General features: G+C 39.2%; 1 protein-coding gene across 3 annotated transcripts in view; it reads right to left on the reverse strand.

Annotated features, from left to right (window-relative positions):
* Positions 1-2,519: 2,519 nt before the first annotated feature.
* Positions 2,520-21,288, reverse strand: part of LanB1 (laminin subunit beta-1) — a 584,100-nt gene continuing 565,331 nt past the window's right edge. For all 3 annotated transcript variants that reach the window (XM_067141389.2, XM_067141390.2, XM_067141391.2), the window contains exons 32-33: positions 6,628-6,961; positions 2,520-3,506 (exon numbers count right to left, since the gene is read on the reverse strand). In XM_067141389.2, coding sequence (XP_066997490.2) covers positions 3,367-3,506; positions 6,628-6,961 — 474 coding nt within the window. In that variant the 3' untranslated portion in view covers positions 2,520-3,366. The remainder of the gene's footprint in view (positions 3,507-6,627; positions 6,962-21,288) is intronic.

Consider the following 21,288-nt stretch of genomic DNA (forward strand, 5'->3'; position numbering starts at 1 on the left):
AAGTCAGAACAGTCGATCCAGCAATACTGGCAACACACAACGCTGCACCTGCGTAGCAGCAGATTGTGATCACCTGCTCCCAACGTTGTTCAGTTGACAATTGTGTGTGTGCCGTGTAAGACCTGTTTGACACAGTGCATGTTTAGTGCATTGGTTCTGAACTGCGAACAGGAACATGAATGACCGAAAGATCCATGTACAGTTTTGTTTTAAGCTTGGCAAGACACCGAAAGAAATGCATGCGATGCTGGTACGTGTTTATGAAGATCAAGCACTGTCCTTGAACTGTGTGTACGAGTGGTTCGCAAGTTTTCGAGGAGACCGGGAAGTATTTCTGACAACCCCCATATCGGAAGACCAGCGACCGCCGTCAGTGACGGAAACATTGAGAAGGTGAGGACATTAATCATGAACGATCGGCAATTAACTATGCACATGATAGCAGATGAACTGCAGATTAACCCTGAATCCGTGCAACAAATCGTTACCCAGAAGTTAGGGAAGAGGAAAACGTGTTCTTGTCTTGTGCCACATCACTTGACCGACGATCAGAAGCAGGCAAGTTTAGAAGCTTCACAGGATATTGTCAAAACCGCAGATGCGACACCAAATTTCTTGAACTGTATTGCCACCGAGAATGAAACCTGGTGTCTCAGGTACAACCCTGAAACGAAACAGCAAAGCATGGAATGGCATTCTCCGGGATCCCCTCGTCGGAAAAAGGTCGCTTTAAAAGGAAAGAAATTTGATGATATTCCTGACATCCAATGAAACGTGACGAGGCTTTTGAACATCATCCCAAAGGAAACCTTCTTGCAAAGTTTCCAGGACATTTATCGCCGATCTCAGCAGTGCACAGTTATGGGAGGGGACTATTTCGAAGTACAGTAAGGTCACTACAAGTTATAATTTCGTGTGGCTATTTCTAGCCAAGTGCAGCCCTTCTGAGGCAGACCCTCCAATGTGGGTGGGCGGCATCTGCCATGTGTAGGTAACTGCGTGTTATTATGGTAGAGGATAGTGTCATGTGTGGTGTGCGAGTTGCAGGGATGTTGGGGACAGCACAAACACCCAGTCCCCAGGCCACTGGAATTAATCAATGAAGGTTAAAATCCCCGACACGGCCAGGAATCAAACCCGGGACCCTCTGAACCGAAGGCAAGTACACTGAACATTCAGCCAACGAGTCGGACAGTAAGGTCACTGTCATGCATTGTTCATCTATATCGATAGTACAGGACTATTCACTGAACTTTGTCACAGGTTGTACGTCCAAACTGAGTAAAGTATTTTCTGTTTCTCCAAGCCAGAGTGGTTCACCAGTAGTTTTATTCCCTGGAAGTACTTAATAACTCCAGGATAACCTCTGAAAGAAATTGACCTGAAAGTGGATATTAAAGATGTTTTTATTCACTGTATTCTGCATCAAGAGAGTCTGTGTGTGCAAAATGTAATACTGAACAAAATTATGAGTGTTGTGGTGACAACAGTGAATTTTATTTGATCTGTTGGGATCAATCACCGCCAGTTTATTTATTTATTTATTTTTTTTGCTAGGGGCTTTACGTCGCACCGACACAGATAGGTCTTATGGCGACGACCGCCAGTTTAAGAAGCTACTTGATGACCTTGATAGTGAATACAATGAGTAACCGTATTACAGTTAAGTATGATGGGTCAGCAGAGGGAAAGTTCTTCACTGGTATTTTGAAATTCGTGAAGAAATAACGCTGTTCATGGAAATGAAAACAAAGCAGTACCAGAACTCCAAAGTAATAACTGGGTGTGAGCTCCGGCTTTCACAACCAATATCACTGGCTATCTGAATGAATTGAATATGTCTTATAGAGAAAAGGTTAAATAGTGTCTCAACTCTTCAATAAAATAGTAGCCTTCAAATTGAAATTGCAATTATGGGGACATCAGCTAAGAGCACAGAACATCACACACTTCCCAAATCCAACCAGTGTTAATCAACTTGGTGCAAGAATCGTATTGTGAGAAATATGCCAATATTACAGACATTCTGCATGAACAGTTGGAATAACGATTTCAGGATCTTGGAGCTCTCAAGACCAAATTCAAACTATTTGTTACGCCATTTTCATCAAATGTTTATGACGTACCCCCAGAATTTCAGTTAGAACCGATAGATATCCAGTGTGATGGGGAATTAAAAGACAAATTCATTACAAAGACAATATTATCAGACTTCTATCACAATTTCCCTCATGCTAGATTTCCACGTCTTCATAGTCATGCTGGAAAGATGTTGAGTATGTCTGGATTGACAGACTTATGTGAACAGCTCTTCTCAGTGATGAAAATATGCAAGTTTAGAAAAAGGAATAGACTATCAGATCTGAACCATAAACATGTTCTGAGAATACGTTCAGCTCAAAACATAACACCATTTTTTATGAATAAGTTGTTCAAGGTTTGTAGTCAGTAAAAAAGGTGTTTCTCTTTTGGCTGTAAAAAGGGGTACAGTTTCTTTCATATTATTAAAAATGGTGTCATAGCAGCTCTAAGAGGAAATTTCATTGTAAAAAAGCATCTATACAAAATCTAATTCAAGTAGATCATATACAATTGCACTTTTGCCAAGTTTGTCCTTATGTTTTGAGTACAGTACATTATTTGTTATAAAATATTTGTAATTTGTGTATATCGCTGCCCATTATTGTATAATATATTTTCTGGAACAAGATCAAACTGATAGTATTATTATTTCAGATAATTATTTATGATAGTGTTAGAACAGTAGACTGAACAACAATGCTTGAAAGGGAAACCTTCTATGAACGTACGGGTTGTTATTGCTAGCCTGCAGGCCACCACTGGTGCACTGGCAAGCAGCTGTCTGTGGGCTGTTCTAGCAAGCCAAGTCAAGAATATGAGTAGTTTGCTCCCTAGGAGATGAAATGTGAAAGAACATGGAACATTATTTGATATTATTATTATTATTATTATTATGGGAAAGGAACATGGTTGGATTACGTCATTTAATTTTTTGTTATATAAAGAAATTTTAGAACTTTCAATTTTTATATCAAATAAGCAAAAATACTTTACTTCTGCAAATATTTGTACAAGAGTTAAAAAAATAGACATACATGAAGAAGACATACACATAAAGGACAGAAAATATTACAAAGTACAGCCACTTCGTATACGTGTCTCATAGAACTTACAAATACATTAAATTAAAGTAATATTAAAATCAGTAAAAGATAACAGCATCTAATCATTGATGCAACTTTTTGGCACATGTTGACTACTCGGCTCAAGTCTTTGTGACTTAACAGTACATTTAAGATCACTTCCTGATCTCACTATACAGCACATATAAACACACTCTTAAGGTTATGACGTACAATCACGGTAGTAATTTGCTTTCTTGTCAATGTCTATTGAATATTCAGTCATTCTCTCAATTAACTCTTGAATTTCATCCGCCAAGTCACTCAAATCCTTATCATTGTCTACATGATCACGCTCCATCGCTGCAAAAGAAATAAAAAAACCATTTTAACCACTTAAGATGAATATGCAGATAAACAGATTGGATCAGTATTAATAACGAAAGTTCTTCCTAAAATAACTAGATAAGTATAAGCAATTTCAGATAGTACACCATCCTATTTGTGAACAAATTACACTCAATGTTGCAACTAAATGAATACAGCAGAACTCTCTCATAGGAATTATTCCAATTCCTAATTCCCCTTCCTATAAATGGATATTTCCTCCTATTAGCCCTCTTTAATTCCAAATTCATCTTTATACTAGCTATTGTACCCATGCTTCGCTATGGAATTCTACACTGTACCAGGTGTATGCACAAGTCTTTTCTGGTTTCACTAACGGATGACGCAAGCGAACAGTACGCAGCATATGAATTTGACACATACGTCAGTTTGTTTGTCTGACATTAACCTACCAACACACACACCAGTGAAACACAACTTGAAATGGCTTGGATGGGACATCCTTCTGCAGCCGGCATACTGTCCTGACCTGGCGCCATCTATCACCTCTTCGCATCAATGGGGCATGCGCTCGCAAAGTAGTACTTCAGCAATTTTGAGGAAGTTGGAAAATGGCTTGACGAATGGTTTGCCGCAAAAGACAAGCAGTTTTTCTGGCATGGTATTCATAACTTACCTGAAAGATGGGCGAAGTGTTTAGAAGCCGATGGCCAATATTTTGAATAAACAAAAAGTGAATTTCCCCTGAAAATTACGCGTTTCTTTGCCACAAAAACCGGCAAAAACTTATGCATACATCCGGTATATGGAATTCTGAAAAAATACTATACACATTGTAAGATTTTATTAGATTGCATTGCTCTTAGTGTTATCCGAGAAACACCAAGGGAATTTCACAATACTTTGCTTCTCGTGCAACGTTCTGGTTGGGAAGTTTTCATTATAATGGCAGGCCCCATTTCCTACTGCCAGTCAGCATGCAAAAAAAACCAAAATCAATGATTTTTCATTTAAATCAGATTTTTTTCAATTTTACTAATAATTTTATATTACTTTCAGATTCATGTATGCATCATTGTTGAAGTACCTAAGATGAATAATGAAGGATCAGTCTAAATTATATTTTAACAATATTTGGAATTGGGGTACGATATATTATAGTATACTTTCAAACCAGTTTTTCTGTTTTGTGACATTCATTTACTGTAAATACAGTGACGGAAAAAAATATCCAAACACCAACAAGGGTTTGAGCTAGATTAAACGAACGTTGGTAGGCGTGTTTATACATCTGAAAGATGACACTGATTCAAATTTCTGGCAAATCGCATTAGCATGGTGCTAGTAGTGGTCCCATGACGTTGCACATCAGGTTTGATTTAAATACGGCCTGTAACGTACGAGAGCGTTAGTTACCTGTGAGATTGGACGGAGTGACTGTGAGTGCGTCAAGAATGCCTTGACGATGATGAAGAGGCTGGTATCAACAGATCACTGCAGTTGAACGAGACCGTATAATAGGGCTACGTGAAGGTGGCTTTTCCTTCCGCGCTATTGCAGAACGACTTGACAGGAATGTTTCCTCTGTGCATGCATGCTAGCAGCAATGTTTTTGAGAAGGTACACTCTCAAGAAGACTGGGCTCCGGACATCCCCGTGGCACCACCGAAAGGGAGGTCCTCCCCAGAATCCAAAGGCCTGCTTGCATCACTCAAGGCGACGGTGGATTGGTTACCACCTGGGGTACAATTTCCTGTTGAATTTTCTTCCATGCTTTGCAGTTGAAAACTTGTAGTTTGGGGTCGGTGTAATTTTACATCAACCAAGTTACTTCCAAGGTGGTAAGCCTTGGAGAGAGCCTGATGTTCGACTCGGGATGGCATTTCCTCCATACCCCATGCTTCGGTTCTCCCGCCAGTACTCGGGTGGCTGATTGCAGTGGTTTCCCACTGGGCGATGGGGGCGCCACGTCCCTAAGCCATTTATTATTATTATTATTATTATTATTATTATTATTATTATTATTATTATTATTTGCTGTTACAGTGGATCTGGCTGACGTGAAGTGTAAATTTAAATCATTAAGGGATACATTTGGCACCTGCTTTTATAACTTTTAACCTAAAGTTCGTTCGTAATTGTGTCCATATTTCTGTCGAGTTCTTGCATTTCGATGCTTGACATATGCATTTATATTCACCGTTTCTGATTAACTGTTTAACCCTGTTGCAGGCAATATCCGTTCGTTTAAATCTTCTGTACCATGAGTCACGCTTTGCCATTTCTGATGTTATCCCACTAGTCAACCATGGAGAAGATGGTCGAGTTACCCGGATCTCTTTTTTGGGAGCAAATCTGTCATACAGTTCTAACACCAGACCAGATAATTAATTTATTTTTACATCAATATCATCCATGTGAAAAATATCGCTCCACAGCAGATAATATGCTTTGTGCCGTATTCTTTCCTTGTCCAGATAATTTATATCTCTACGTGTTATATATTTAGTTTCATATTTAGGCATCTTTAATGAATAGCAGACATATATTAGATCATGGGTAGAAATACCTGCCACTGCAAGCTATCTGTTATTTAAAACTTTCTGATGATTGTTAGTTATGATCAAGTCAATCAAAGTGTGAGTCGTCCAGTTTACTGTATGTAGATGATTAGTAGTATTTAGAGGTTGGATGTGTAGGTCTAAGCTAAAGAACGTATTTTGTAAATGTAATGAAGAGTTTGTCACAGTCAGCAGATTTGTATTAAAATCTCCAGCTATAATTATATTTTCATACAGTGGATTTAACTTGGCTAAGCTATGAGGAACAGGAACTACAGTATAGAGGTACTGTAGATAAACGGAAATGAAAACCTGGTAGAATGACTACAGTGCTGTGACCAAAATCAGTCTGAAGTGGAAAATATTATGAATAAAAGAGAAGATGTGTATGATGAATAAAAGTTACTTCAATGAGCTGTATGATAGAGTGTAGAAGGATGTCTGATCATACTGCAGTAAATGAAACAGCTGCACGCAGAAGCTGGATAAGGGGAAAGGAGGAAGATGATGAAATTGGCGCTTCAGTTCCATGCAGCAATTAATAATAATCACACCACATTTCTATATAAACTTACCAAGCAAATCTTCTTTGCTTTGTTCTGACTCTGCTAGCAACTTATTTAATCTAGCAAGGAGCTGACCAGCACGTTCATGAGCATTGTTAGTTTCATTTGATTTTTTCTTCAAAGCCTCAGATGCCTCCTCATACTTTGAACCAAGTTCTGTAGCACTAGCTTGAGCTTTTGCTGCCTCTAATTCCAACTTGTCAGCCTCACTAACTACTTCTTGGGCATCATTTGCATTCTTCCAAAACCTGGTCTGAAGAGGACCCAGGCGCTTCTGAAGGGCATCCACCTCTATCCGAGTCTCGTTTGCCTTTTGCTGAGCATCAGACGTTTCACTTCTGATCTAGAAACAAATAAAGTACCATATGTTATCACTACTGTAATGATATGAATATGACTAATTACAATTGATCTTCAGTAAATATCTTAAAATTACTGACAATTTTCCCTTACGTGAAGACTGCCACCTAACTGACAAATATGAAGTTAGGGAGGAAGAGATTATTTAAATCAATTCTGAAAATTAATCAAAAGACTGTCATTCATCATGCCTAGTCACAGGGAGATGAAATGCGCGCTTCACTTATGTGTTAAATTGGAACCTCATCAATTATCTTGCATGCAAGTTCACCTAACTGAGCAACAAAATTACATACAATACTAAATTTGTTAAGATTCCTGATATAAAACATATGCATTTAGGGATTCCACAGACTTTCTGTCCAAACATATTTTATGGTTTTACAGCATTACAGTTCAGTTGCGGGTATGAGTGTCTTTAAAAGTAGGAAAGATCACAATAAGATGATAAAGTTGGAATTCAAGAGGACAAACTGGGGCAAATATTCATTTATAGGAAGGGGAGTTAGAGATTGGAATAACTTACCAAGGGAGATGTTCATTAAATTTACAATTTCTTTGAAATCATTTTTAAAAAAGGCTAGGAAAACAACAGATAGGGAATCTGCCAACTGGGCGACTGCCCTAAATGCAGATCAGTAGTGAATGATTGACTGAGGATACAAACAAAAATAATGAAAATTATACACTGCTCTTTCAATTAGTTCCAATATTTAACTGAAAACCTGATTTTTATTTTTTTCCAAAGTGGTTTAATGTTGCACTAACACATCAACGGTTTTTGGTGATGCAACGATGGGAAAGGGTTAAGATGGGGAAGGAACCGGCCATGGCCTTAATTAAGGTACAGCTCCAGCATTTGCTGGTGTGAAAATAGGAAACAACAGAAAACCATCTTCAGTGCTACTGACGGTGGGATTTGAGCCGATTATCTCTCGAATTGTCCCTTATGGCATGCTATGCTCCATGGCTAAATGGTTAGCATGCTGGCCTTTGATCACAGGGGTCCCGGGTTCGATTCCCGGCAGGGTCGGGAATTTTAACCATCATTGGTTAATTTCTCTGGCACGGGGGCTGGGTGTATGTGTCATCTTCATCATCATTTCATCCTCATCACGATGCGCATGTCGCCTACGGGTGTCAAATCAAAAGACCTGCACCTGGCGAGCTGAACATGTCTTCGGACACACCCGGCACTAAAAGTCATACGCCATTTCATTTTTTCCTTATGGTACAATCTATCTCTCTGAAATTGTCGCAGAGTTTCTGACTCACCCTGTATATCTATCTCACAATTTATTTCTTTTCAAGCAATGAAATCAAGCTTGTGAAATGTTGGAATCTACTGAAACATGCAACATGTACAGGACCGAGCTCGATAGCTGCAGTCGCTTAATTGCAGCCAGTACCCAGTATTCGGGAGATAGTAGGTTCGAATCCCACCGTCGGCAGCCCTGAAGATGGTTTTCCGTGGTTTCCCATTTTCACACCAGGCAAATGCTGGGGCTGTATCTTAATTAAGGCCACGGCCACTTCCTTCCAACTCCTAGCCCTTTTCTGTCCATCGTCGCCGTAAGACCTATCTGTGTCGGTGCGACGTAAAGCAACTTGCAAAAAAAAATAAAAACATGTACAGGGTCTCTCTTATAAAACCCAGATCGCACAGCAGAGTTTTTACTCTCTGAGACCTAAGCGGAAATACGGGAGGTGCGCATATAGTTCTTGACCTTGCAAGGAGCGTGCACATTTTCAACCTAGCATCAGTAGGCAGCCTGAATCTCATTTGTTTTTTGTTTTTCAATTTGTTTTACATCTCACCGACACAGATAGGTCTTATGGCGACGATGGGATAGGAAAGGGCTGAGAATGGAAAGGAAGCGGCCATGGCCTTAATTAAGGTACAGCCTCATCATTTGCCTGGTTTGAAAATGGGAAATCTCTGAAAAACATTTTCAGGGCTGCCAACAGTAGAGTTCGAACCCACAGTCTCCTGGATGCAAGCTCACAGCTGCACGCCCCAAACCACACAGCCAACTTGCACGGTCTCAGCTGTTAACATGGCGAGACAGTTATCATTGCAACACCATATTTTCATATGTAAAAAAAAAAAAAAAAAAGTCATTTTAAGTATGAGTCGGCTCAACAGGAACGCAATGCATTTGTTCAGCAATTTCCTAGTGAAGTGCCACTTTCACAAGCACAGATTCACATAATTGTAAATAAATTTATAACTACTGGCTTAGTGCTCAATAAAAAACATGTGTGAACATGAACAGTTTTAACAGAGAAAAAGCTAGATGACATTAGTGCAAATCTTAAACAGTCACCAAATAAATCACTCACAAAATTAGCACAACAAGTAGGGGTTTTGGTTTCTTCTGCACACAGAGCTACAAAACTGTTACACATCAAACCATATAGGTTTACAAGGACCCATTGTTTGAAACCTGATGATCCAGCCAGAAGAGTGAGATACTGTGAGTGGCAGCTTGCATCTTTGAATGATCGTTTATTCTACCCACAGCTTGAGTTAGTTTCGGATGAGGCCTGGTTTCATCTTAATGATTGTGTGAATAGTCGTAACTCTCGCTATTGGAGTGCAGAAAATCCTAATGGTGCTTATGAAGTCCCTCATTATGAAGGATGACACTTCCAACATCTTCCATAAGGTAAGATTTCATATATGCTTAAAGCAGGGTAGCCACGCACAACGTAAGTTGGGCTGAGGTAGCTGCCGTAGCGCAGAGTACAAACACCATGCATTTGGTCTGAGTTTGTAAGAAGAGAGACCCTGTATTAAATGACTCTTTAGTGCAATGTATTTCTACATCTAATTTCAATTTTAGAAGCAGAGTAACCAGTAGATTGTGTTACTTACAATATTATAGCAACATGCAGTATGATAAAATAGTTACTTGACCAGATCTATATTAAGTAGCACTTTGATCAAATTGCATACAATGTGCATAATACACACCAATCTTAAAAGCAATCCAAATGAAATTATGTGCCTTATCCAAACCTGGACAATGGGAACCAAGTCGGAACCCCCGGCTAGGCCACGTGGCCACCGATCTGGTATTGAGAGCAGGAGTTTATCTGCAGTAGGTTAGCCAATACCTTAAAACTCCTACTGTCAATCAGCTCCAAGCAAGCTTCGTCTAACAGGGATTTAGCCACAAAAGTGGACTGGATACCTCCGTGGAGGACACATCTGGTAAGCTAGCTAATCCCTGCAGATTTAGGAATCCACAACCGTGCTGTCTTCAAATGCGTGAAATCTGGAGAGGAATCATCCATCATACCAACGGATGTTGTATAGGTTCATGGATTGTGGTTTCTTAACACACCTTGGGCTCCACAATTAGGAACAAATTCATAACTTCTATCCAAATGGGAAAACAAACTTCACTTGAATTTGTACTTTCTTCTAATACATCCAGATGTCTCTAACGGAATGCCACATGGTTCCATTCTACTCTAAATTAAGCAATAGTCTCATTCTGTAAGCTTTGTTTTATGATGAAAATCATCCATGTGACTCAGCACTACATCAACTTAAAACCACAAGCCTTACAATTTTACCAGAACTGTGACATAATTTTGATTCTACTTCAAACAAGCTACAGTTAGCTATGTATTATGATGCAAATTTTATTTGTGTAATTCTGCACTAAATTATTTCAAACTACAAGTTTAAGAAAGTGAAACTTCACTTAATGTTTCAAGCAGGACTGTAAATCAATTTTAATCCAATGATATATAACAACTAAGACTTCAATTTTTATTTGTTATACAACCTTATTTTAATGTTCTTCTTCTTCCAGTCCCTTTTCCAGATTCTCTCTGGGTAGGGTAGTGTACCAAAGCCCTCCACCTTACTCAATCTTTCCACCATTCATCTTCTAGTACTTTATTGCTATCGACTCCTCTATTTGCAATACAGTTCACAACAGAGCTCCTCCATCTCATTCTAGGCCGTCCCCTAGGCCTCTTTGCAGTCTCTGTATCCATCACTGTTCTCTTTGGTATTCTCTCTCTTGTTATTCTCATCATGTGTCCAAACCATTTTAACTTTGCTATATCATTCTCTTCTTGAAGTTTACACACTCCCACGCTTCTCCTTATTTCCTCATTTTGTATTCTATCTCGTCTTGTCTTTTCCTGTATGCTCCTCAAGAACCTCATTTCAAGTATAAAACCTTCTTGCACTTCATTGGTACATCTTTGTTCCATACGGTGTCTCTAACACACTGGTAGAAACTTGCAGACTGCTGTATTCTTAAATCAATTTCTCCATCCAAATTTCCATCTTGTGACATCATGTTGCCCAAAAATTTAAAATTTTTCACTACTTCAAGAGGTTCATTCCCTGTCTTTATCACTCCCCTGGATTTTCTGTTACCTCTTGTCATGATCAAAGTCTTGTGTTTTGCAGTACTAATCTTAATTCCAAAATTTCTTATCTTCTCATTCCATAAATCAACTTGTGTATGTACTTCCCCTTCATTATCTCCCCAAACTGCAATGTCATCATCAAACAGCATAGACTTTACTTGCTTGCTCATCATCTTCTCCTTGATATTATGTAGAATTCTATCCATGATGATAATGAAGAGTAAGGGAGACAATACTCTTAACTGTCTTAAGCCTGTCTGAACTCTGAACCATTCAGTTTGACCCACTTTGGTTCTAACATAGCTTTTGCAATTTTTATACAATGCTATTACCATCCGCACTGTTTCATTCCCAATCTGTGCCTCTGTCAATGTTTTCCATACCAAATTCCATGGTACACTGTCATATGCATATATCTATCTATATCTAGAAACATTACTACCATGTCCTTTTCATATTCCCAATACCTTTCCATCATTTGATGCAATGTAAATATTCTTCTGAATCCATTCTGGTGTTCTGCCATTTTTCCCCTTTACTCTGTCTCTTATCCGTTTATCCATGATTCTTTCAAGGATCTTAGCTGTATGAGGTATCAGTGTCACTCCTCCGTAATTTTCACATTACTTCCTGTCTCCTTTCTTGAAAACTGGTGTAATGACCCCTTTTGTCCACTCTTTTGACAGTCTTTTCTCTCCATATCACTCTGAAGAGTCTATACAACCACTGTAGACCAACTGCTCCTACTGCTATTATCATTTTTATGGTGACCTCGTCAATTCTAGCTGCCTTTTCTCATTTCATTCTTTTAGTGGCCCATTCAGTCTCTGCCATGGACACCTCATTTTCCTTATCTTCCATCTGCACTAAATTTGGTTCTTCGATTTCTCCTTGTACTGAGGTATTTTGCACATTGTAAAGCTGTTCAAAGTATTTTCCCCACCTCGGCAATATATCCTGCTTCTGTGTCATCACTTCCTCCTGTTCATTTTTAATGAAGTTAGCACCTTCACCTGGGTTTTTCTTCTTTTTAACTCACTGGAATAAGATCTTTTTTGCTTCCAGTTGTATCTTATTGCAGAGATTCAGTGAATTTTTTTCCAGCATTTCTTTCTCTCTTCTTGAACCACCTTGGAGCACTCCTTCTTGCAGTGCCTGTATTCTGTTTTGCATTCTGTTGTTCTGTTTCCACGCCATCTTTTCCAAACTTGTTTCTTCCGTTTAACTATATATTTTACCCTGTCATTCCACTAGGATGTTTCTTGATCTTTCTTCCTTCCTGATACTCTTCCATGTCTTTTCTGCAGACTCCACCACGACTGTTTTAAAGTACGCCCATTCTTCTTTGACCCTTCCGATGTCTTACTTAGGTATACTTGTTTTAATGTGTGTCTGGAACTCTTCATTTATTTCCTTCTCCTGCAATTTCCACACCCTTAGATTTCTCTGCCTAATTTCAGTCATCTTTTTTATCTTTCCAATCTTTTAACTTAGCTATCACAACTCTGTGATTTCCTTCAAAAGATTCACTTCTACTAACATTTTCATGTTACCTTTTTCAACCAAAATGTAATCTATCAGAGTTTTGATTTTATTATCCCTAACTAAATCTTGTTATCTTCTGACTGTTTTTCTTTCGAAACCATGTGTTACCAATGATCAACTCATTTATTCTATATCACGACTTGTCAAGTTTACATAATTTTTGGCTAAAGATGATCTCATGGGGAGATCGAAACTAGCCCCAACTTAATGTAGCCTTTATATAAATGAAGTACTGAATAGGGAGAACCATTGTAGCTTTTCGCTTTCCAATTTGTAATACGTATTTCAATACGGATCAGTATAAAACTTACTGCTGATGATTTCGTAGTGTCCAATTGCCAGTGGTGTGGCAAACCGACTTGTAAGGATTTCCTTTACAGTTAGAGTACTGTCCTCTTCCTTTTTTTTTACTGCATATGCCCTGGGGCTGTGGCCATGGTTAAGGCAAAAGAAACAGCGGTTTGCAGCCTTCACTTTAATAATATGGCTATTTACATCTGGTATAATCCTGCAGTGCTGACCATCGCAGTAAACAAACCAGTTCTGTAGTTCTTTTCGGTCCTGCATGCTGCTTCTGCTTTGAATGGACATGAAGCGGCTGCAGCGGTAGGGGTAATGTCGAAGTACCTTATTGTTGCACTGCGGATCTTCTGCACCATTAGGGGCCCCTCTACATCTTCATTTAAGAATACCATCAGTGCAGAAATATTGCTCTCAGGTGTATTCAACCTCTTGGAGATAAGCCAGAGGCAGCAGAGGTTTTCATGGAAGACTCGTGGAATTTTTGGGGCTAGTATCCGACCATAGGCGTTCATGTTTTTCGTTCGTTCATAATCTGTTTACCCTCAAGGGTCGGTTTTCCCTCGGACTCAGCAAGGGATCCCACCTCTACCGCCTCAAGGGCAGTTTCCTGGAGTTTCAGACTCTGGGCCTGGGATACAACTGGGGAGGATGACCAGTAGCTCGCCCAGGCGGCCTCACCTGCTATGCTGAACAGGGGCCTTGTGGAGGGATGGGGCGATTGGATGGGACAGGCAAGGAAGAGGGAAGGAAGCGGCCGTGGCCTTAAGTTAGGTACCATCCCGGCATTTGCCTGGAGGAGTGGGAAACCACGGAAAACAACTTCCAGTATGGCTGAGGAGGGAATCAAACCCCCCTCTAATCAGTTGACCTCCCGAGGCTGAGTGGACCCCCTTCCAGCCCTCGTACCACTTTTCAAATTTCGTGGCAGAGCCGGGAATCGAACCCGGGCCTCTGGGGGTGGCAGCTAATCACACTAACCACTACACCACAGAGGCAGACGTTCATGTTTTTACCTAGGACTATCAAAGCCTAGACCTGCTGGTGATATTCAAAACATGTTGCGTTTTGTGATTGAGGGCTATCATGGAGAGTGGGTCTGAGGTCTTCTAAGTAGTCCAAATGGGCCTGAATGACCTGGTTCTTGTCTCCATACTTCCATTGAAGAATATACTTAGTTTGAAGGTATTACCATTCATAGGTATTCTATCGACCAGTCACTTAAGCTCACCTTCTAGCCCCATAGGAAAACATGTTAGTTCAGCGTAGAACGGGTAGGGTCCTGATCAACTGACATTTTAAACTGCTCCCATAAACGGGACCACCACTCAACATCTCCGTAAAATAGCTCAAGTTTGATGGAATGATAAGGAGTAAGAGCTACTTGTGCTGAGAGATGTGGTGCAAGTCATGGTGGCTATGTCAACAGCAAGCCTCTTTTCAAGTTCCCACAAAGCCTTACAAATTTCCCGTTTAGCTTTGTCGATATATTCTTCACAGGTCACCACGTCCCCATCGTGTTCTGCCTTGGATAGAAAGTCATGGATCGTGTAATCTAGGGACGTTACACATTACCTGGATTCTCTGTTTTTGGAGGGACCAGGAGGGACCACACAAATAAAATACAACACAGGAAAACGGAAAATCCGAGAATGAATGAAAAAAATCAACAATTTGGCTAAACATCACAAAAATGAAATATGTATAGTTATAATCTTACAAACACTCCCAAACCAAACCAAACCAAACTACAGCCCCAATGGGCCTGTGCCTGCCAAACGACCGCTGCTCAACCCGGAAGCCTGCAGATTACGAGGCGATGCATGGTCAGTGTGACGAATCCTCTCGACCATTATTCCTGGCTCTCTAGACCGGGGTCACCATCTCACCATTAGATATCTCCTCAACTAAAGGTAATCACGTAGGCTGAGTGGACCTGGAACCAACCCTCATATCCAGGTAAAAATGCCTGACCTGGCCGGGAATCGAACCCGGGCCCTCCAGGTGAGAGGCAGGCAAGTTAGACCGTGGGACTGGCTTCAAACATTAATTACCAGTAGGCGAGTTAAAAATCTTGATACTTTATATTCAGTTTTACTGGGGAAACTTTGTCAGTTTCCTGTGAAAAATGTGCCATATCCTGGCCACTTCTGTCTTTATCTGCTTCAGTTTATGGACGAACTACTTGTGTATTCATTGATTTTGGTATCATGGCCAACACTTTGAAGTTTATTGTAAACGCAAACTTAGCCCAAGGAGATCACAGATGTCGCCTTTGTCGTCCTGTGACTTTACGACATTGGTTCCCGATGTTGTCTATCTAGTTTTCACCATGGTTCTTCTTCACAGTATTCATTCTTGATGAAGAGTTATGGCAAGCGACACAATGTCCGCAAACGCTTGTTTTTACAAGCATTATTTGAAATGCTTTAAGACATTATGCATTTTCTCTCAGAGGTTTCCAACATGCCTTTGCACATATATATATATGGCCTGATTAAAGTAATGTAACTACCTTTTATTTTAATTTTTCCATTCTGTTTTCTGTAGTTGGCCTCGTGTAACATGTCAATTTATATTGCCTCATGACAATAGTGGTTGGCCACTATTTCTTGTGCTCCGTGAGTATTTATTTATTTGGTGGCCCATTTTGTTCTTTCTGTTGTTGCCCATGTAAAGTTATTCATATCAGCTATGTTTTTCTTTGTGTGAGAGTTCGGTACAATGATTTGCGTCTTACTAAAATTGAGTGTCTGTATTGCGTGAATGAGCTCTGTTGTACCTTGGATATGTTTTACATTGATTTTATTCTACGGTTCATGTGTGGAAGTCTATGTATTATTATTATTATTATTATTATTATTATTATTAATGTACAAAATTGCTCTCCGATGTCCCCACTATGTTGTCGTGTATCGAAAGGGCCTGTACATGGATGGTTTGTGCTGTTTTGGCATTTGAATTGTATATGAGAAACGCATTGATGATGTGATTTGGACCTCCGATCTTGTGTGGGTCTGGCCTTGAATATCCACATGAGATGTTATTTATAAACCGTATTTCTACATTTGGGTCCTACTGACCATTGTTATCTTTTATGCTTTCCCTGTTTCTTGCACCCCTTTAACCATTTGTGCGAGTGTTCGAATGTGAGGTATGTAGGATGCATATCATATTGCCTAGTTGTGTCGTTTATTCTTATTTTGCTTTTGGAGCCCCTGCCATTTTTTGTGATGTGTGTATATATTCCCTTTGTTGTGCTTTGTTTATCTATGAGCCTGGGTGCCATGCCTGCATGTGCCTTCTTTTCCTTTGATGTTTCGTTTGGCCATATTTGATCTTTCCTCTTTTTGTGTTCGTTCGAAACCATTGTTGAGTGGCATCCCATTGAATGGCCGTGTGTCGCGACCGTTAAAGACTCATCCTGTTGATATGGAGATAAGTAATAATTTATTCCTCTGGGATGAGCTATGCGTCACACATTCATTGTATTTTCTTCCCAAATAACAATTTTTATTACTATTTTCCAATTAATTGTATTTTATGTGTGATGGAACCTGTTCGCTGATTCAGGTTATGAGGAGGCGCGATGCTATGAGGATAGTGAATACTCTTTGAGCTCATGTATTGTTTCCATTTGGGCCTGTTTTGCCTTTTATTATTTTATCTCTTCCAGATTTATGTGTGGCCATCTATTATTTTGATTTAATTATTATTGAATAAACATCTTTTGTTTTGTTTTTTAAATTGGCATTATTATTGTTTGAATGGAAGGGGTGGCCTTTTAAATTTTACCCTTTTAATTTAATAGGCTCGAGTTCAGTTCACGACTTCATCCCTAGTCATTTTCGACCCGGTCCATGTGAACAACATAGGTAAGTATTTACGTATCGCCCCGTTACCTCTGGTTGATTTGAGCTTCCACTGATATTTTTATTGATTTAATTTGTTTGTTATCTTTCTGCCTATGTATGTGTTGTGTTTTTCCAGCTATTTATTCTTATTAATCTCATATTTTATCCCGAGGCACCATATCTGCTTTGTCCATATAGGCTATTGTTACGATGGGCTCGCCACACCCAAAGGCATTTTATACCTACTGCCAGGTTCAAAATTAGGCAGCCCCTAACATAGAGACAGACGCCTTTTGTAGCCGTTCTAATCTCTCTAATTCTCTAATCTAATAAAATAAAGCACATTAGATACAAAAGTGCCTAACATGATGGCGAAATCCCTTCTTTTCTTAATCTTCCATTGTAATTTGGTCTCCAGTATACTGTTCATAGTCAGTTTCTGGAAATCTTGTACCGCATAGATTAGGCCTACATCAAATTTTAAAGTTTATGTTGAACTCGAGAATATGGTTTTGAATGTGAGTATCAATTCTCAAAAGTTCTCAAATGCATTATATTCAATTCTGCCAGTTACTAATCACAATCAAATTGGAAAGAGAAAACAATCATCGAAACTTCAGAAATTACGGTTATTCGTGACCTCGAGCTCAGGTGGAAAGTGCGCTTGCTGCACAAGTCAGTACGAGTTGGAAATGAAAATACTATTTACATAGAACATGCGCAAATAAAACATCTGCGGTTTTTTGAACATTTTAACATAAAATTCTTAGTCTTATATTAGGACCAAAACAGTAATAGGCAATCCCAAGGCCTCCCATGGCTTTATGTATGAAGGTGCAACATCTGTTCTGGTCTCGATAACATAATCGTATACAATAATTTTAAAATAGTAGAATTGTGTTAATAAGGAGCAGTTTCAATTCCTGTCTGAAAGCCCGGTGACTATACAGTGCCCTGAGAGAAGTGCCGAAGAACCTGTTTGGTGACACAATCGAAAAAATAAAAGTATAAACATCTAACCTTGGACAAAATGTGGATGTTTTACAAGAACGAACATTTGACGAAACTCATTCTGTCTTCAAGTAGAGTTGTCGAAATGCGCTCTGTCTCCTTCCAATTGTTGTGGCCTCTCTCTGCTTTATAATTTACGAGGATGCTCTAAATAACACCACCCGAATGTGGTGCTAAGATGGTCCCTTATGCAAGTTCACTGCCGATCGCTTTTCCAGTAGGCCTCCAGTACTTGCTCTAATTATCGCAATGATGGGGTGTTAACACCAAGATCCATAAATATGCCATAGCTGCCCTTTCTTGAGATACAGTTTCTTGAAAAACACTTGATCGAGGATTTAGCATTGATGGGACTGAAATTTCTGGACGGTTGATCCGGGAAATCGTTTATCTGAGGAACAGATAATGCAGGATTTTTACAACGTGATTTAATTAGGATGCTCAAGGGACCGTGTAATTCGAATGCATAATCTGGGAAAACGTAGCTTCTGGGAACGGATAATCGAGGTTCCACTGTAGCAGCATTTTGCATGGAATAAGAAGAGCGCAATTTTAACTCGTGTTATACTCCACAGGAATTGCCGACTATCCGTATTAATCGATATTCTCAGAGTCCAAAACATGTACTCACTGCAGTTCTGTGCCTTGTTTACACTGTGGTTGGTGGCAAACGTGCGTGCACGTCAGTCTGTTTCTGTTTTTATAGTAAAATCAAGCAGTATCATAGATTATATATCTAGTTTACGTATTAGTTTATTATTTAAAGTTTTCTCAGATATTAGGTGTATAGTGTTAGTGAAGTGTTAGATATAGTCATATATAGTTCAGTTAGGTTAGGCCTAGGATGAAGAGAGTTCATTTAACTTGATGATTATTCAAACAATGATGTTTCATTGTCCAAATCATAAAGTGTAGATGACGCTGATAATAATCTAGCATCTCCAGTAAGAAATGTGTATTTAATAAAAAAAATGCCTGACTTTTTCAGCAATACATCACTTTACACATTTTAATCTGTCCTTGGATCTATTGCACGTAGAACTGTGATACTTCCATTTTGTGTTGGGTTTGAGTCATCAGCCCATAGACTGGCTTGATGCAGCTCTCCATGCCACCCTATCCTGGGTTAACCTTTTCATTTCTACGTAACTATTGCATCCTACATCTGCTCTAATCTGCTTGTCATATTCATACCTTGGTCTACCCCTACTGTTCTTACCACCTACACTTCCTTCAAAAACCAACTGAAAAAGTCCTAGGTGTCTTAAGATGTGTCTTATCATTCTATCTCTTCTTCTCGTCAAATTTAGCCAAATCGATCTCCTCTCACCAATTCGATTCAGTATCTCTTCATTCGTGATTCGATCTATCCATCTCACCTTCAGCATTCTTCTGTAACACCACATTTCAAAAGCTTCTATTCTCTTTCTTTCTGAGCTAGTTATCGTCCATGTTTCACTCCCATACAATGCCACTCTCCACACAAAAGTCTTCAAAAACATCTTTTTAATTCGGATGTCAATGTTTGAAGTGAGCAAATTTATTTTCTTAAGAAAGCTCTTCCTTGCTTGTGCTAGTCTACATTTTATGTCCTCCTTACTTCTGCCATCGTTAGTTATTTTACTACCCAAGTAACAAAATTCATCTACTTCCTTTAAGACTTCATTTCCTAATCTAGTATTTCCTACATCACCTGCCTTCGTTCGACTGCACTCCATTACTTTTGTTTTGGACTTATTTATTTTCATCTGGTACTCCTTACCCAAGACTTCATCCATACCATTCAGCAACTTCGAGATCTTCTGCAGTCTCAGATAAAATAACAATATCATCGGCAAATCTCAAGGTTTTGATTTCCTCTCCTTGGACTGTGATTCCCTTTCCAAATTTCTCTTTAATTTCCTTTACTGCCTGTTCTATGTAAACATTGAAAAGGAGAGGGGACAAACTGCAGCCTTGCCTCACTCCTTTCTGGATTGCTGCTTCTTTTTCAAAGCCCTCGATTCTTATCACTGCAGACTGATTTTTATACAGATTGTAGATAATCCTTCATTCTCGGTATCGGATCCCTATCATCTTCAGAATCATAAATAGCTTGGTCCAATCAACATTATCGAATGCCTTTTCTAGATCTACGAATGCCATGTACGTGGGCTTGTCCTTCTTGATTCGATCCTCTAAGATCAGGCGTAAAGTCAGGATTGCTTCACTTGTTCCCACATTTCTTCTGAATCTAAATTGATCTTCTCCCAACTCAGCTTCAACTTGTTTTTCCGTTCTTCTGTAAATAATATGTGTTAAAATTTTGCAGGCATGAGATACTAAACTAATGGTGCGGTAGTTTTCACACCTGTCAGCACTGGCTTTCTTGGGAATAGGTATAACAACATTCTGCTGAAAATCAGATGGGACTTCTCCTGTCTCATATCTTGCACACTGAATGAAATAACCTTGCCATGCTGGTTTCTCTTAAGGCATTCAGTAATTCAGAGGGAATGTCATCAATTCCAGGTGCATTGTTCCTATTTAGGTCACTCACAGCTCTGTCAAACTCTGACCTCAAAATTGGGTCTCCCAATTTCATCAGTGTCAACAGCCTCTTCAACAATAATATAGCATTTCTACTAACATCAATCACAAACTTGGGCAGTGAACAACATTTCCCAGAATTACTTCAAAACTTTCAAGATCTGAAACTTATGACTTTGTTTCCACTTATGTTATCTTTTAAACATTGAACCCGTTTGGCTTAGAGACATAACTTACTTGCAGTGATAATAAGTGATGTATACTCTATAAGCTTACAACCTTTCATGTTGATATCTTTATTGGTGTGCTTTCCATGTAATTTAAACAGAAGTGTGTGGATAGTGTGGTAAATATGGCTGACAGTTTTCACACATCCATCAGCTGAGAGCTTGAAAGTGAAAGGGTTAATTGCGACAGCTCAGGCCTTACAGACCAGTGATATTATTGTAAGGCCACTTAAAAGGTCAACAGCACCAACATTATCGTATTTTGCTCCAAAATCAATACCTTTCTGAATTAAGTTTGTGAACTGTAGTCTATTGAAGATATTAAATTGTCTTATATCCACAGCACTTACTTCAATGCAAGAACCTCGAAAAATTTCTTTCATCTCAGGTCTTACATGAACTTTATTCATATTAAAGCTCGACTGAGAACGCCAGTGTCTTGTAAG

The sequence above is a fragment of the Anabrus simplex genome, chromosome 2 (assembly GCF_040414725.1).
Source record: "Anabrus simplex isolate iqAnaSimp1 chromosome 2, ASM4041472v1, whole genome shotgun sequence".
Taxonomy (NCBI): Eukaryota; Metazoa; Arthropoda; class Insecta; order Orthoptera; family Tettigoniidae; genus Anabrus; species Anabrus simplex.